General features: G+C 40.3%; 2 protein-coding genes across 4 annotated transcripts in view; one reads left to right on the forward strand and one right to left on the reverse strand.

Annotated features, from left to right (window-relative positions):
* Window positions 1–30: 30 nt before the first annotated feature.
* On the reverse strand, window positions 31–5,725 carry mdh1ab (malate dehydrogenase 1Ab, NAD (soluble)). Its single transcript, XM_026308979.1, has 9 exons — window positions 5,597–5,725; window positions 4,969–5,067; window positions 4,386–4,482; window positions 2,936–3,111; window positions 2,374–2,496; window positions 2,040–2,216; window positions 1,478–1,591; window positions 1,007–1,096; window positions 31–908 (listed from the first exon to the last, which is right to left on the reverse strand). The coding sequence occupies exons 1-9, from the start codon at window positions 5,597–5,599 to the stop codon at window positions 786–788; spliced, it is 1,002 nt and encodes a 333-aa protein (XP_026164764.1). The 5' UTR covers window positions 5,600–5,725; the 3' UTR covers window positions 31–785.
* A 118-nt stretch (window positions 5,726–5,843) lies between these two features.
* The window catches only part of wdpcp (WD repeat containing planar cell polarity effector), a 61,979-nt gene continuing 50,550 nt past the window's right edge, over window positions 5,844–17,272 (forward strand). For all 3 annotated transcript variants that reach the window (XM_026308563.1, XM_026308562.1, XM_026308564.1), the window contains exon 1: window positions 5,844–6,334. The gene's annotated coding sequence lies outside the window, so the exon portion shown is untranslated. The remainder of the gene's footprint in view (window positions 6,335–17,272) is intronic.

Below are 17,272 nucleotides of genomic sequence, written 5' to 3' on the forward strand. Positions count from 1 at the left end.
TAAGATGACAAAAGTAAAACAACCAAGATACACAATTACAGTGTTTAATTTTCAACATAAGTTATCTATTTTTGGATTTGAGGACCTACAGTAGTGCAGCACTGACTATACATTATGTAACAATCATCTCTTCACTTACTCCCCAGAGGAAAAAGTACTGGAATAGCTAGTAACAAACCGAGTACTTTTAGTCTGTGCTGTATAATTGAAGTGGATTTATACTTGTGGGTCACAATGTAAAGCGAGTGCAACTTACACAGAACAGCTGACTAATACTATGCAATCATTTCCACCTGGAGTGAACCTGGTTATGTTCTTTACCCTTTGTGACAGATGGCAACAATCAGAACAAGTAGAGGGTTTGTAGCAGAAATGGCTTTGCTAGATCCTAGAACATGTTGAATGATACAAGGACAAGATTACTGAGCTTTCCTAACTTTGTTAATTGTCTTCACTGTAAACACTAGGCCTCCTCTAGCAGTGATGAAGTATCCAAGCCAGCCAATCATATAGTATGTGTAGCTGCTGTACATTGCTGACGCGGTGCACCTTAACATTGCTTAAGCTACATGGACATTGAGCATAGGCTTATTTTTATGCGATAGCCTCTAGATACACAAATATAAACCCAGTTTCACAATCATAAACACTGACACACTCACTGTCTTTCTCACACGCACACACACATATAGTAATGCAGGCCTTGATTGAGTGCTTCATCACAGACGTGCATCTGGGCTTTTGGGGCTGTTTAAGTGCTGGTCAGGTGATGCTGCAGGATCTAGTCATACTTCCAGGAAAGCCACAGCTGTGTCTCTCTCCTCTATCAGCTCTGCTGCTGTGGCGTCCATCTTCGATCTGGAAAAGTCATTGATGGCCAGGCCCTCCACGATCTTCCAGGTCTTATCCTGGAAAAAGAATATAAAAAAATAGCTATTCATAAATAACATGGCAAACATGAAACGTTTCTAGATGTCTTCAAAATACACAGTTAGAGCAGACCCACCTTGATCTGGACAGGGAATGAGTAGATGAGGTTGTCTGGAACTCCATAGGAGTTGCCAGAAGAGTAAACACCCATTGAAGTGTACTCACCCTGAAAGAAAGCAGAGAAACTGCAGTTCTGGAACATAATGTTTCTGTCAGAATGTGAAATAATAAGACTTGATTTAACCTTCTTCTGCCACAAACAACATCAAAAGTACAGACATGGACCGAAACTTGACTGTATGAAACCTTGAGGGTACATAAAATGTGTGCATTTTTTGTCAAATTAATAAAACCATAAATATCTATGGGTTGTGAAATTGTGCATGAACATGATTTTAACTTCCACATATAGTCAGACAAAGACGTAAGCTTACCCTTAATCATCCTCAGGTGCACTGACCTGACAGATACAGGTAGCCACTATATCTGTGGCAACATGCAGACATTCCCACATCATCACTGCAATAGAAATGAATATGGGGTTTACCACAGGGGTGCCTGACCAGATGTCTCTCATGTGGTCACAGATGGCCTTGGCTGCAGACATGGCGCTGGACAGCTTCCTGGCCTTGATGACTGCAGCTCCTCGCTGCTGCACTGTCTGCAACACAGGATGTGGACCATTAAAGGAAAATCCAGTGGCAGTCAATGGCAATGTGAGCAGAACTAAGCATACGGATGAAAGGGTCAGTTCACCCCTGACTTGCTATAACTGTCATGCCATTGACTTAGCTAGTATCTGTTTTGCCAAAAATTACCTTGTCATTTTTATAGTTCTATAACCTGAGTTCCTTAACACAGTAACAATTATCTGATTCAGTTTCTTACATTGTTAAAATTATCTCCAGCATTAGATTATTTTAGAGAATCCATCCATGAAATGCTAAAATATTTCACCATATGTTTGCTTATCCTATACTTTAACAAACATAGAAAGTATCATTTTTGAAAATTGTAAATTTTTGAATGGCACAGAAGTTGTGCAGATATGTAAATTATACAATATATCTCATAGACCAATAGATCATAACAAGTTATTGTCAACTCACAGAAATGAAATCTCCTTTCAACCACGTATCATCCTTGACAGCATCGAAGCAAGGGAGATCACTACCAGACATGTTGACCAAGCAATGGTGAACATCTGGATACTGGGTAGACGAGTGGTTTCCCCAGATGATCACATTCTTCACATGGGTGGCAGGAACACCACAGCGCATCGCCACCTACAGGATAGAAAACAAAAGTACAGAATGAAATTTCAGGTTTCACTCACAGCTCAGACAAAGAACTGACTATGGCAGCTAAATTTCCATGATTCACATTTGTAAAAGAAATTGTGAAAACAACTGTAAATACACACAGGAGTCTATAGCAGTGCACCTGAGATCGAGCCCTGTTGTGGTCCAGACGAGTGAGACAGGAAAAGTTCTCTTTGGGGATAGAGGGAGCAGATTTGGCTGCAATCAGACAGTTAGTGTTGGCAGGGTTTCCCACAACCAGCACCTGAAAACACACACACAACTTTAGTGACTCATCTCATTCAAATCAAGTAAGCACTTTTGTAAATGATTATTAATGGCTCACTAACAGTCCTATATGCTTCCTCAGGACAGATTTGGATTTTTAAAAGCATACGCTGCTGTAGACTTTACATGTTGGTCTTACCAGAATGGAAAACACTCAGCTGCAAAACCAAACTATGCCTAATGTCACATTGGAACAAAAATATGTTTAAGCGCTAGAAATGAAACTCATACTACAACAAATATTTAACAATGCGGAAAATATCTATGTAAAAACAATGCAATGCAGAAGCATAGGCAGAAGCAGCAACAGTTTCACTCTACAGGCTTCAGCACAAGACAAAAAGGAAGGTGCGAAGGTCAGTAAATTTACATGTCATTGCGATTGCGTGAGAGTTAATTCTGTTCTCTTCCATTACCTTGACAGTCTTCTTGGCATACTTCTCCAGAGCGGCACCCTGGCTCTTGAAGATTGCCACATTGGCTTTGAGCAGGTCCTTCCTCTCCATACCCTCCTTCCTGGGCATGGAGCCCACCAATATGGCTGCATCAAGGTCCTTGAAGGCTACCTCCTCCTTGTCAGTGGGGACAATCTCTGTGGAAGGAGTGAATGAATTACTTAGTGGTACTGGCTGAATATGTTTATATCCTGACTATAGTTCCTTGACATTTCTACCTAAACACTGTGCTTGGTGACCATTTCAATTTCTTAGCTGTGATTTTACTAAACTGACAGTTCTGTACAATCTCCAAGTGGCCAAATTTATTTTTGAGCAGAATCCCTTTTGACTGGAATCAATTAGGTAGTGTGCTGACATTCATCAGTATGGAATGTAAAGAAAAGTTTTCATGTTTAAATCATACATGCATACAATTTTGAACAATATTTTGGATCTATCCCAAGTGGGACCATTTTCATACTGTAGGACTGGCCCCATCTCAGTACATGAAGTGTTGTCTTTGCAGCACAGTCATTTAATACAGGGGCCTCCAGGCCCTCCCCAAACAAAGCAAAGAACAACCCCATTTCAAAAGAAAAAATCCAGGTCACAATGGAGATGGCAGACAATGGCACCTCACAGCTGAAGTCATGACAACAGCTATAATGATAGCGCCAGAAAAACCTGATGGAAACCATCAGGTCATATATATTAAGTGTCTCAGAAAAAAAGTCCTAACTGTCCTAAAATTCTAAAAATGACGCATATTTAAAGCACTTGATCAAATTTCTGGACCAGTGAAAATTCATTCCACCTCTATCAGATTCAGAAAAGCTGTAAAACTCTGATTGTAGATATCTATCCAAAACCTCGTCATTTACTTGTCACTGACTGTTATTATGCATGTATAATATTTGATGTTTTGGCCAAATGACGAAGGTGTTCAAGTTTTTCAGTGGACTGATAGTAGTTGTCTCACCTGTCACATTTCATTTGACTGTTGTCCAAATTTAGGTCAAGAAAGTTAAAATCTGCACAGAAAACAGGTTTCTGTGCAGAAGATACTGACATGATGATGGCACATGCTTAGGAACTAGCTGGTGGTGGGAATCATAGGATAACATAATTTTTACTATTAGTCATATTAATTAAAATGTTATATTATTTTTAATGCAGTTACACTTATGCTATTATTAAATGGAAACAAAGCTAGAAACTTATCTGCCTCATAGCAAATAAAATATTCAATCTATAATAATTGTGTTTAATTCCAAACAGCTTTGATGAAAACAAAAACTTGTAAAGCTAAATCCACAATTCACAAGTTTAAAATAAAACCGATATTTTTGCTAGTGCATCAATAATGCATGAGAGAATATCTCTTGTTATTTTATTGTCTCAGTTATTTTTCCCACTGCTGTGTGGTTACCTCTCAGAAGTGGGAGGGCACAGTCCTGCAGCTCCATGACAACTCCTTCAAGGACTGGCAGCATGGGTGTAATATCCAAAAGGAGCAAGATGATTGGCTATTAGAAAGAGCAGCAAACAAACAAGGTGGATGGGATGATTGAACATGTGATGAATAAAAACATGCCAACCTGAATTATTTTAGTGAATTGGATTCAAATGATAATTTCCATGTACAATGACATGTCAGTGTGGGGCGTAGTTGTTGCTGGAACACTGGAGTGTGATGACCTAAGTCAAGTTGCTCATTGACTATGGTGTGAGCCAAATGGATCAGGTGGTTTAAGACGCTTGGCACAAGATCAATTTCATCATCTTCAAGGACAATCCTGACTTGTCCCAGGATGCATGGATGAGCAATCTGACCAGTTCCCACATAAACATCTGTTCAACGTGAGCCCTCCCCAGTCCTGACCTGGAAAACTGGGCCATGCACAGATGTTTTTACTGGGGGCTTTCAGTATCCTCTGTATGTTTTGTGACACTGTCCTTACATTGTCTAATGAGATAAAGGAATTGAGGGAGTTGCGTGAGCCCTTCCTTACCTGATCTTTGCCAAAGACATCTCCCTTGGCAATGCTGAACAACAGGGAATAAGCAATCTGCCCAGCAGCGCCGGTAACCAGAACTCTAATAGGTTCAGACTGCAAGACACAAGGAAAAAACACTGTTAGCATTTAATACTGTTAGCATTTATTTCACTGACAGGAAAGCTATGAGAGTGACAGTTTAATTGTCCAGTGCACGTGGGCTGGGTGTCTATTCTTGTCTACAGGATTTACTACGGCAGGGGGGGCACTTCAAAAATAGACTGTGCATCCCATACAGGGGTATTACATAACGAAACCAGGACACACTTGGGTTATTAAGTTCGCCATCTTCACCATTCACTCACAACATTCATTCAATCTAGATAACTAGCAAACTGCAACAGCTTTATAAGACAATACACAAGGGCTGGATGAATTTTTAAAGAAAGAGATAAATGCCCTGGGATGGTAATGTCATGCAGTGAGACTATGCTACAACCATAGCTCATGTTGACGAACTTCAAATAACTAAATTGCTTATTAGGTTAGCTGGCTTAGATGCGGGCTTTTCTGCGCCAATGCATTATTGGAAAAAAAAACAGAATAACTGATAAATGACGTAGCCCTACATAACATTTCTTACCATTCTCCCTCTCGACAGTTTGCACTGCTCTCTCCAACTTTGGTTCAACCCTGCGCTCGCTCCTATTTAAGTCCTGGGTTGATCACGACACTTGTAACTGTTTGGCGGCAGACGTAGGATCCAGGTACTTGTAGTTTAAAAAAAAAAAAAACAGTTTCTGTGGTGGTTCATAAAAAACAAGTTGAACAGGCTATATACTTACAAAAGACTCTATCGTAAATATTGCCATTACCTAGGCTGGAGTCACGCTTCTACAAAATAGCGATATAATGGGCTAGTTAGTGGGCATAGAGGGATGCTAGTGAGCTAGCCAGTTAGCCTAGCGTTTTAAGTGCCGCTTCTAGCTAGTTGCTTAGCGACGCGTTACTTGTACGCAGCTAGCATCGAGAGCACAGCCGGTTCCTTTAGCTTAGCTTCACGCCGAAAGCTAGACGACCGACATGAGTATCTAATTTGATGGACCGAACAGCGACATTGGTATCACGATACTCATATGAAAGGAAATGAGTTAAACGGAACCGTTCTCAGTGAAAAGTTGGTTGTTTGGGTAATGCTAACAACCCCGACGGAACAGCGTCGGACGGCGTCCACATGTCGCCTTACTCAAAACAATATAAATGTTTAGAGTAAAAAGCATGTGTTCGGTTAAAAAAGTGAAAACAAAAACAAAACTTTGACAGTGAACCCAGTGGGGGAGAGCACGAAAACTTTACAGCTTTCATCCACTACACAATCAAGGTAAGTTGATGACAGAAACCTGTTTCATCTGTCTACATGTGAGAAAGTTTGAGGTTTAGTAGTCAAACCAAAATCAGCTTAACAGTTGTTTGATTTCATATAAATGCATCTTGTATGGACTCTTTGAACAAAATATGGACTTTTATCATGTACATATTCCGTTTGAAAGCGTTTAGAGGACCCCCTGTTGAGGCTCAGTGCTTGGTGAATGTGGTCATCTATATTTCATGGCCTCATTACATGACTTGGAAGAAAAAGCAAAGGAGATGATGTTACACCTGGCTGGCATCAGACAGTGGCCGGCAACAATATGCCAAATAATAGAGTTGTGTTTGCTAAATAAGGATTTCCTAACATCAATCAAACCAAAGCCACTAATTTAAATAAACTATGGTGCGAATCCTTTGCACTGTGTAGCATTTCATTTATTTTTGCAGGAAAAGTAAGTTTAAAAGCTGTTTGAATCAACAGTCGTTCATTTCAGTTAGCTACAGAGTTTTTGAAGCCTGGCAAGATAAGCTGAAGTGGGTTTTCACTTTAAAGTGCTAAATAGATAACACTATTGTGAAAGACAGCAGTAAAGTAGTCAGGTTAAGGTCCACAATTTCCAGTCAGTCTCCCCCATGTAACATTATCATGTGACATTCTCATGTCATAATAGTATATTACTTACTTGTTCAACCATCCTTCTTGTCTGTCTTTAAAACTAATGACACAAATTGAACCCAAGCTACCACAAATTCGCCATCCAAAGTCCCAAAATCAGCCTTGCTTTTTGTGTCTCCATCTGCCGGTGACAGGCTGACATGGGCCCTCCCCTTCTCAAAATGTTCTGTGTGTGATAGACTAATTCAGAGCTGTTTTAAGCAGCTGCCAAACCCTGGTGGTGTTCCTCTCAGCTTTGGTTACATTTTTACCCCTGTGGGTGGCATGTGCTTGTGGCTGTTATCAGTGCTCACACTGCAGAAGCAGGTCATCACAACTGTATTTGTACCCTCACACTTTAGAAAGCAATGATCTGAAGGGAAATATGCTATGGTCTTCTTCATGTGATGATCCAGTTTTTTAACTTATCTGCTATTCCTAGAAAGAGTGAAAGTTTTTGTCTATTGCCTGAAGTGATTATTGAAGATTAGTGTCCTCTTAATAGTGAATATGTATAGCCAGTAGTTACTAGTAAAAGGGTAATCTTAAGAAGAGACACAACTATTAGTTTAGCCCATGAAAAATGCTTGTTATAATTTTCCGAGTACATATATTTAAACATTTTTTTTCAATCTGGTATATCTGTTAAAACTCTGAAAACCTGGGAAAGGTCAGTCCAGAAGAGTAAAACTTTTCTGTCAAAAAATGTAGAAATGCTGCCAGCTGCAAAAAGTGAGATATCAGGAACGGAAACATATACGAGTTAGGGAAGATTTAAGGAACACAGTGACCTTGAGGTTAATCTTTTCTTAAAACCATTTGATTACATTTTACTATACCTTCTTGAGATGTACAGGACCAGTTAAGGATCACTCTTTTTAAGCTACTTGTCTTTACAAGACAGAGATGTTTGTATGAACGTATGTATGTTCCAAGTTTTTGAAAGCTTCGAGCTGAGAGAAATAAGAATCCTCGGTGAGTGACTCTTCCTGTTTTAGTCTTTTTAAAATAGTTGTCCATAAACATTTTATTAAAGTATCCTTGATCCACTTTTTTGATCAATATTTAGCTCCAAATATATATCTTGTTGCACAGCAGCTGAATGAATTGAAGGTCATTCTATATACCAAGCTGAACTTCATATCTACAATCAGATCTGCTTGTTCTGTCCGAATATTGTTTGTCTTCGAGATACTCATAAGCCTTTTAGTGCGCTCTGCATCAGGTGCAGCCATGAATGTGCATATCTATCAAAATCACAGAAAATCCCCTTTTTATTGAAATGACTAGCGACAGATATGATTTTACATAAGCACACATTTGAAAGAGTCTGTTGTTGCTGTGCCTCTTTTTTGACATGTTGGACTCCAATGTTTATTTTATTCTCTAGCGGTTTCCACAGTCAGGTTAACATGAGGGGATTAGGCATAGCTCATCTTTGCAAAAAGGAAATCTGAATGGAACCAAAAACACACAAGTGACAGCCATGATAATATCTGGTGCCATTTTACCACGCCAGTCTGATCCACTTTGTTTGCTGTGAAAACAGTTGGCATTGTGGGTATTTTGTTCTACCCACTGGGTAAGACCTGAAAATGAGGGAAATGGGAAGGTTGACATGCACAAATTGTAGGCTGTGCACATGCATAGACATGAAGTGGTGTAAAGCATGCACATACATATCCACTCATGCTCCAAGCTGTAAAAATGTGTGAAAAGTATCTATGACTGTGTTCAGCCACACATCTTTTTCTGCAGTCTCTTTCCTCTGCTGACCCTTTGCTTTATTTGTCAACTCTATCTACTCCTCCTCTTTTGTTCTCTCATCATTTCAACTCTCTCTTCTCCACCTTTTATGTCCTCTCCTGCTTTATCTTCTGCTATTCTACTTCTCCACTTGTCCCTGCAGAGAGCACCTGAGTGACCCTGCTACAGTGGCAGCTGGGAGGTAGATAGCCAGCACACCCACTGGCCTCAGCATCACCCTCTTATCTCCCCTCACTAGACCAAATAGCCCTCACAGTGTAGCGGCAGACAGTCAGATAGCAGGTTGCGTTCACACAAGTGCACACACATAAATGCACAAACAACACACAAGCAGAGTGGATAATTGCATCATTGTCAGGAGTATCTCCCATTGTATTCAACTTCTATATCCCTGTGCCATCATCCTGCTTACTGTGTGCCAAATCTGTGTCTTAGTTGTCATGCTCCTGTCTTAGATTAGTTGATGAAGCTTTAGATCAGATGGAGCAGATTATTTGTTTTCCCTCTAATGCAGACAGTAGCTGTGTTGTTTAAAATGAACCTATACGGCCCCGTCCTATCATTTGCTTTTGTTTGCAGTAACTGTAATAATCCAGTAGGTGTCAGTGTATGCCTGGAGTAAAGATGGTCTTTCACCTTGCAGAGCACTGGCGTTCATGGGTTCATGTGAAAGACAAAAACACTTGTTGCTCCAGTGGTAGTCTTGTCTTTAAGAAGTGGGCTGGCTGAGAGGCTGTCAGGTCAAAAGCTTAATCTGACATCTTGGAGCTGCATGAAGAGATGACACCATTCTGCTTTGTTTGACTAAATAGTAAATAGTGCAGACATTCAGGAGTATCCTCATAAGCTTTGCAAGGGTGAACTCACTATTCTACACAGTCTTAAAACCTAAAACACATTTTTCCCTGATTTGGGATATTGCAATAATTAAAACCTCTGTAATTTTGCTTCTTGACAAAAACATTTTAAGGCAATCTATCCTTACCTACTGTATGAATCGAGTCATTACCTAAAAAGTTGAATTATCTTTAATTATTAATTCCTTTGTGACTAAAGTTGCTTTAAGTCACATAATATACTGAATGTGATGTATTTATTCTAAGTAGTAATGGCCTTTCTGCTTTCCTAAATAACCATTTATTGAGCTACACTATCATGATTTGGTTGCTTCCAGAAATACATTGCAGATTGTTTTGAGCTCTGTGTCTTTGGCACTTTTAGAACAAGGCCCAGAGGCATATGGATGTTTCCAGTCTGCCTTAATGTACCTGCTAATTCCTGCTTACTGTCTGTCTATGATTGAAACTTGAGAAGGACTTTGTTTCTGCCAAAGTGTTGGTTTGCTCTGGAGGAAAAAAGACAACCAAATCCTCAGTCATCAAGAACACAGAACTCTGCAAACACACCATGTAACGTCTTGGCACTGATGCAGAACTATTCAATTAAATCTAATAATATACACATACCAAGCCATCCTCAGAGGTGTGTTTCTTCCTCTGAGCGAGCCTGTACCAAAGTCTGCCACTCTCTCTCCCGTCTTCCCACCTGAGGTGTTTGCATAGGGAAATGGTCCGTGAAATGGGTTTGATGGAATCAGACTCCATATTAAGACAAATACATATTTCATAGCAGTAGATAGACTGATTGATGGGGCTGTGTCTTCATTCCGTCTGCGTGCCGGTGCTTCAGATTTTTATCACAAGCTGTAATAAGATGGCTGTACTTGTTTTAGAGAGGAGAGGAGTTGTTTACTTGTTGTGTTATGACTTTGATTGATTCTTGAAGTGAGTATCTGGAGGGTCTTCAGGTGTAAATAGCAAATGATTTAGCGTGTTTCTGCAGCCCCTGCTTTATTGATACCAGCCACAAGGGGGCACCAGACTGCCACATGTTGACATTCTGCATGTGTCCTGACTGAAAGCTCATTGTCCCTTCTCTTTGCTGTGTACAGCAACAGACACAATTTTTTAAAACTCACTGAAGGATGACCAAAAATGCAGCAGCAACAGTGTCCTGGATCCACAGCCAGTTGATGTGGCAGGAAACTCACATTGGAGAGGGTGGCAAGTGGTTCTTTTTTTTTTTTAGTGCAACTGTTGTTTTGAGCATAACAAGGCTGGCTGACAAACTCCCTGTTACCCACCCCACCTAGCCCAATCGCACCACCTTTCATTAACCTCAAAACCCAAATCCATCCAACTGGACCAGTGATGGCAACTCGCTGCCGAAGTTGGCGGTTACACCCCTCTGCACAGCCATAATGGGCTGTGGCACAATTGAGGGCCACGTAACCAACAACATTCTCAGTCCTTCCAAGAGGCTGGTTGCCTGCAGGTTACCGGCAACACCCCTCGTCCCTGTTTGTCTGCACTCACTAAAAGGAAAAAATGTTTTCCCCCACAACATGGTTGTGTGGGGATTAAGGCCCATTCTGAGTGGCCCCGGGTCGTGCAGCAGATGTTAGCCAGGATAGCGCTTGTTGCCGTGCCGACAGTGAGCCGGCGGGATCGGCCCGCCCAGACGCTGTTAAGCCTATGTACATGTATGGGAGAGCAGGGGGAGGTGCAGGGCCTATCACACATTAAAAAGGATGGCTGTGGGAAATGTGACAGAGGTCCCACACTAATTTATCTACAGTCTCTGATCATCATCGCACACATTCACACAAACAGAAAACTGAGAGAACTTCACATGCTGGTTTGTGTTTCAGTGGTTTCACACATTTGTGGGACAGATTGAGATTGTGTGTTCTCAATCTCTGTATCTGCTTAATGGGTGGACTATATTAGTAAGATGTATTCATTAATTGCTGAATTGCTTTGTTCATTTGCAGATTTGTTAAAGTTTGACTTTATTGCAGTCTTTAATTAGAGAATTTTGCAGTAGCAAGATATATTTGCTTTTAAACAGTTGTGCATCATCTGTCACCTCCCCTGTGTGAGCATTAGCTTTTACCTTCCCAAATGGTGTTTTAATGTGATGTGTTTTTTAAGTGCTAAGCTTTAAGTGCTTGTCACACAAGCTGTAATGAAGATGACTGAATCTGCTATGGTTAAAGTGTTGATTATAGTTTGTAAATACTTGGCTATAGACAGTGACGTGTAGTGAATATATCAGTGAAATGGCCGGCATTACAAGAAATGCAAAATGCTAGTAAGAAATCTGCCAGTCACAGCAGCTGGACAGTAGCTATAACTAAATGCTCTTATCAACCCTGTGATTATCGATGTTTGATTGACATTTTTGTGAATATAGGTGTGTGAGAAGGTTTAAATACAGAAGAAATTCAACTGTAACTATTTAGCTAAATGCTGTGAACTGTGTTTGAACTGAAGGTGTGGGAGCAAGGTTTGATGTGAAAGACAGGTCTTTACTTCAGACAGGTCTAACTGCAGGGTGAATATGTTTAACATGGGGCCCAGCATAGGTCCCTGTGCTACTCATAAGCGTCTGGCTCAATGGAAAGAGGATACAGGGTGAGACAAGACATGACTTGAAACAGCAGGGGCCCATTACTGTCCTGAATAAACGGCGGAAGTAGGTTTTGTAGAATTTCTCTCTCCCTCTCTCTCTGTGGGTGTGTATTTGTATTTCTACCTTTTGTTAAGACCATTTTGACCATAATTGCATCCAAATGAGGACCTTTTGGTAAAGTTAGGACATTTAGCTTGTCCTTACTTTTTCAGATTCTTGTTTGAGTGTTAACACTTCATGTTAGGGTTAGGGAAGGGGTAAGGGTTGGGGTTAGGCATTTAGTTGTGATTGTTAGGGTAAGGGTCTAGGGAATGCTTTATGTCTATGCGTGTCCTAATAAGTATAGAAATGCAAGTGTGTGTTTATAAGAAAGAGAAAGACAGTCTTTGTATGTGTCTGACAAAATGAAGTGAACGTTGAACTTCTTCAGGGCAAACAGAGCACGACACTGACATAAGCAGTGTGTCAATGTGGTAGTCAATGGGTGTGTGTCTGTGTATGTCTGTGTGTCTGTCATGGGGCATAGGCCATGGCGTTCAGTTCCATAATGACTGTACTCCCTAAGGAGGAGTGTTGGGCAGGGCAGGGCTGTTTCTATGCCTGGCTGGATGTTCGGGCTTTCTGACAGATGGAGAATAGCCAGATGTGTGTTTTTGTGCTTGTGAGTGCATGTACTATACATGCACACTGTGGTCTTGTTTCATGCCTCCATTCTGCTGATTTCAAACCTCAGCAACAGCTTGACTGACTGACTGACTTACTGCAGGCGACAAATTACCAGACTCCATGTTGACAGGAAGAACTTTTCCTCATGCTTAAAATGTGTGACAAAACTGTACTTATGCCAGCATTTGTTTATTGCTTAAACTAACAGTCTTTGTAAGTATGTTGTGTGGTCTGTTGACTTTTTACACTGTGTACAATTTTAAAGATATCTGGCATTTTGGTTCAGCAGGTAGTTATTTGTTGGTATGAGAGCAAAAAGAGAAACTAAGCAGATCTCCAATTAAATCCTTAAAAGACATTAAATCTTATATGGTACTTGCTCTGTTTTTGTTTACTTATTCTCTTATTCCTTAAGATTTGCCTCCTTTTTTATTTACTTACTTATTTTTGGCCCTTTTTTTTGCCTTTAATTGGCATACATAGCATTGATCTGAACCCCACCGCCTAGACTGAAGACCATACTACAGTGATGGAGTGTGATGGACAACTGCCAGGGAAAGGGAAGAAGAGTTAAGCGTAGAGGATAGAAAGGATTTTATTTCTCCTTCTAGACATGAACGTACCTCAACAGGGGGAGAAGGGAGATATGACACTAGCTCCATCTCTGAGGTCATAGCAAAGAGAACAAACCCCTTGGTCCGAGTGTCATCAATGTCTGACCACTCTGTGCCATGTCAACCTGTCAGAGAGAGGCGGCCTACTGAGAGGTGTCCAAGGTGTCATGGCCTCGTCTGGGAGGTGACAGACAGCATGTGTGTGAGTGTGTGACGGGGAAATAAGGCTGCTGAGAAGTCTAGGGGACGTTCATCTTGACCTTTCGTTTTGCCCGGGTCCATCTCGCTCTGTGCACCTGACAACAACTTTAAAGGAACTCATCTTCCTGAGCCCTTGACAAGTGTGTGTGTGTGTGTGTGTGTGTGCGTGTCCTGTGTGTGCGTGTGCATGCGTGTGTCTGTGTGCACACATACTAAGCTGTATAATTTTGGGTTTGTAAACAGTCAAAAACAGAGCTGCTGCACATTTTCAGAGATGCAAACACTAAATGATCCTTAGATGCAAATTTACCCTGGTTGAGAGCTGATGTTAGATTTCTAAAAATGTGTGCATTTCATTTCAAACTCTTTGAGACCTGTTGTCCTTAGAAGAAAAAAATCATTAAAAGATCTCTGTATGATATATCGATGTAATGCATAGGATTTGAGTAAGTGTTTGATTATACATCTAACCTGAGCAGTGTATTTTTGTATTCTCCACTTTTGTCTATATAAATGGACACATTTTATTATTTGTGTTTGTGTGTGTGTTTGCTGTTTTAAAAGCGTGCTTGTGGTCAGAAGGTGAGGGCAAACAACAGGGCACCAAACAGCTTTAAAAGAAGAAAATCCTACAGCATAAACAAAACAATGGTCAGTGTGACACGCGTCACCTTGCTGTGACAGGGGACAGACACCGGAGAGGCACAGAGTCCCTGAGAATCTCTTTGAAGTGAGGCAACAATTGTCTGTTGGTTTGGGAGTATTGCCTTTCCTGCCCTTGGGCATTGCTACTGGGCAAATGAACTCGGCTTTTAGCGAAACACTTGCTAGGATTAGGACTATTAGCTGACTAGGAGTGAAAGACGACCACCATCCCTGTCTGAAAGTGGAAATTTAGTTTCCATTTAACTGGTTGGAATGTTAAACATTTTCAAAAGAGATAATCAAGTTATAGGTCTCCTTCTTTTATTCTGTGTTTTCTGCCCAATCAAGACCTGATTGCACATTCTCTACAGATCATCTTTTTTTTTTTTTATTGTCTCAGTCAGTACTTGTGCTGTGTTTTTGCTCCAGGCTTTGGTGAATACCTCTGCTGAAGTAGTCACCCCCCACCCCCTTTCTCCCTCCATTACTTCCTTTAATTACGTTTACACATCTTCTTAGAAGAGCCTCCACTCATCTTTTTGTCCCCCTGTGTCCCTGTTTCTCTCCCTTACCTTGTGGCATCCACATGAAGTCTCTGAGGTTGCAAGATTATATTTAAAAATTACATTCTTTATTCGGCTACTGCATTGATATCCTAAATTCAGCATGAAAGTATAATTCAGAAGCATGCCATTTTCACAATGCCTGTCTCGCAGATCAAGCAAATATCAAAACTCAATTAAGACATCTAGGGAGAAAAGACAGTTGTAGACTTACATTGTTTATAAAAGGAGGAAAAAAAATTATCTTCAAAACATGCAGGTCACTATTTTATGCAAAAACGTGACAAAATCCAGACAGGCCTTAGACCAAATGTTTTGTTACTGAAACATTATTAGTATCCTTAGTGTGTGTGGACCTAACGTGTGTTGTGATCTGCTGTTAGGAGGTTAAGTCCTTAGTTGCAAAAAATAAGCCCTTACAAAGAGTTGAAGAGCTGAGTAGTCAAACCCATGCCAATAGTTGGAAAACTGTCATTTTTTGTGTAAAATCAGACCTGTCTGTCCACTAGGATGAGCTCTTTGATTTATTTATTTTTTACTTTGTAGCTTAGTGTTTTTAGTTGCTGTTCTTCCTTTATGTGGTAAGGTGTTTCGTTATGGGGTGCAGAGACACACATACTTACCGTCACTTTACAGTGAGACTTGCCCAGAGGTCATGTCACTCCAGCTTCATTTTCCTGCTGATTGACATGTCTTGTAAAACATACACATATATGCACATTTGTGGAGAGTGACTGTGCCTGTCATTTCTCATTAAGAGTATTACTTTTACCTCATTTGGTTCTGCCTGTCCATCACCTTCTTCTGCTGACAGTTCAATGGGCTCCTGTTAAGTATGTGTATAGGTTTTTGGCGCCACTTTGCCCGCCCTCCACTCTTTTACACCAAACCCTGTGTTTTGTAATGGGACAGTTGAGAAAATACACTGTACATGTCTGTGTGTGTGTGTGTGTGCACGTGTAGGTAAATATATACACTGCCACCAGCTGCTGAAGTCATGGTAATTCTATGAGAAATATACCTGAAAGTGAAGTTTCTTTGATCAATGTGGAAAACAACATTGTGTACCACAATGTCTATCACTGTGTCACACTGGTATCTGTTGAGGTGTCTTGTTCTGGACCTGAAGGTGCAGGATACAAAAATCACACCCACTTTTCTCTTAGTGTAGCTCAATGGTAATATTATGTGTATTTGATAATAGGTGATCATCATTATCACTAAACTTATGGATTTTCTGGTGATGTTTTATTTTTGTTGTAGCTTTTCTTCTTCATACTTCAGTAAAGATTAATTCATTTATCGCTCCTGTCTGACAGTCTAGAGAAACAGGAAACAAGGGCAAAGAGAGAGGAAGTCATTAGCTCTGATATTCATTGTGAATAAACATTTACAAAGCCACCTAGAAAGTTTAAAGCTCCTTATAATTACATTTTTGTAATTAAAGAATTCATTTTTTTTTATACGCTGCATTATGAGGATAAATGCATAAATGAGCAAATTACACCCAGTGTAACAGCTAATTTTGTATACATAATACAGTCAATTTGCTAAAATGTAAAAGACAGGCAAAAATGAAACTCCATGAAGATCTGTTTCCTGAGAGTTTGCATAAGTATCTTCTCTATGACAGTAATTATCTGTTTTCTGAGCATTCACAGCCTTTCAGTTCACCACATTCTACTCTGAATTATTTGTTTTGTCCAGCCATTAAGTTCTCGTTACTTCACTTTCTCCAGAGGCATAGCTTGTGTTTTCAGACCTCGTCCACATTTTTTGCTCTGATTTGACACTGGAAACCAGAGAACATCTGCCTCAAGGATATATTGCCGATAAGAGCTTGTATGAGTCTGCATACATGGATTCATGTGTATGTAAATATGTGTATGTCTACATTTCCTGTGGTACAGTACCTCAAGGTTTGAAGATAGGAGGAGTGTGCATTGTACTGTACATGCCTTTCTATGCATACATATTTGCTCATGTGCCGTATGAGTTCACATATCAGGTATTTGAGAGATTCAAGTGTGTGCGGTGTATCACTGACATGGGTGCCTGAGTGTGTTTACTAGAAACATTAATGTGTTTGTTCACGTAGTCTGTGATTGAGACTTAGCAGGATCTCCAAGGCACCTCAGATTGGAAATTTGTGCTCATCCACTCACTATTACACTGTTTGCCTACCAGTGTCTGTGAAAGATAAAGGTTATGGAAAAGTAAAAAAAACTGTAAACATGTTAGAGATGATGAGACAATAAACAGAAACTCAGACACTTAAATACTTGAGAGGGCTGTGACATAGAAAGGGTAAAAAATTGCCAGAAAGAGAGGGAATGTTTGCAGACAGGGTCAGAAAGCTTAAT

Source organism: Mastacembelus armatus, chromosome 15, assembly GCF_900324485.2.
Source record: "Mastacembelus armatus chromosome 15, fMasArm1.2, whole genome shotgun sequence".
Lineage (NCBI taxonomy): Eukaryota > Metazoa > Chordata > Actinopteri > Synbranchiformes > Mastacembelidae > Mastacembelus > Mastacembelus armatus.

Excerpts from the sequence above, each read along its gene's own strand:
- mdh1ab (XM_026308979.1), bottom strand. Across the intron at positions 4,483-4,968 it reads ATGTCTTTGGCAAAGATCAG|CCAATCATCTTGCTCCTTTT; the intron begins GTAAGGAAGGGC and ends TCTTTCTAATAG. Across the intron at positions 1,097-1,477 it reads TCTGGTCAGGCACCCCTGTG|GGTGAGTACACTTCAATGGG; the intron begins GTAAACCCCATA and ends GCTTTCTTTCAG.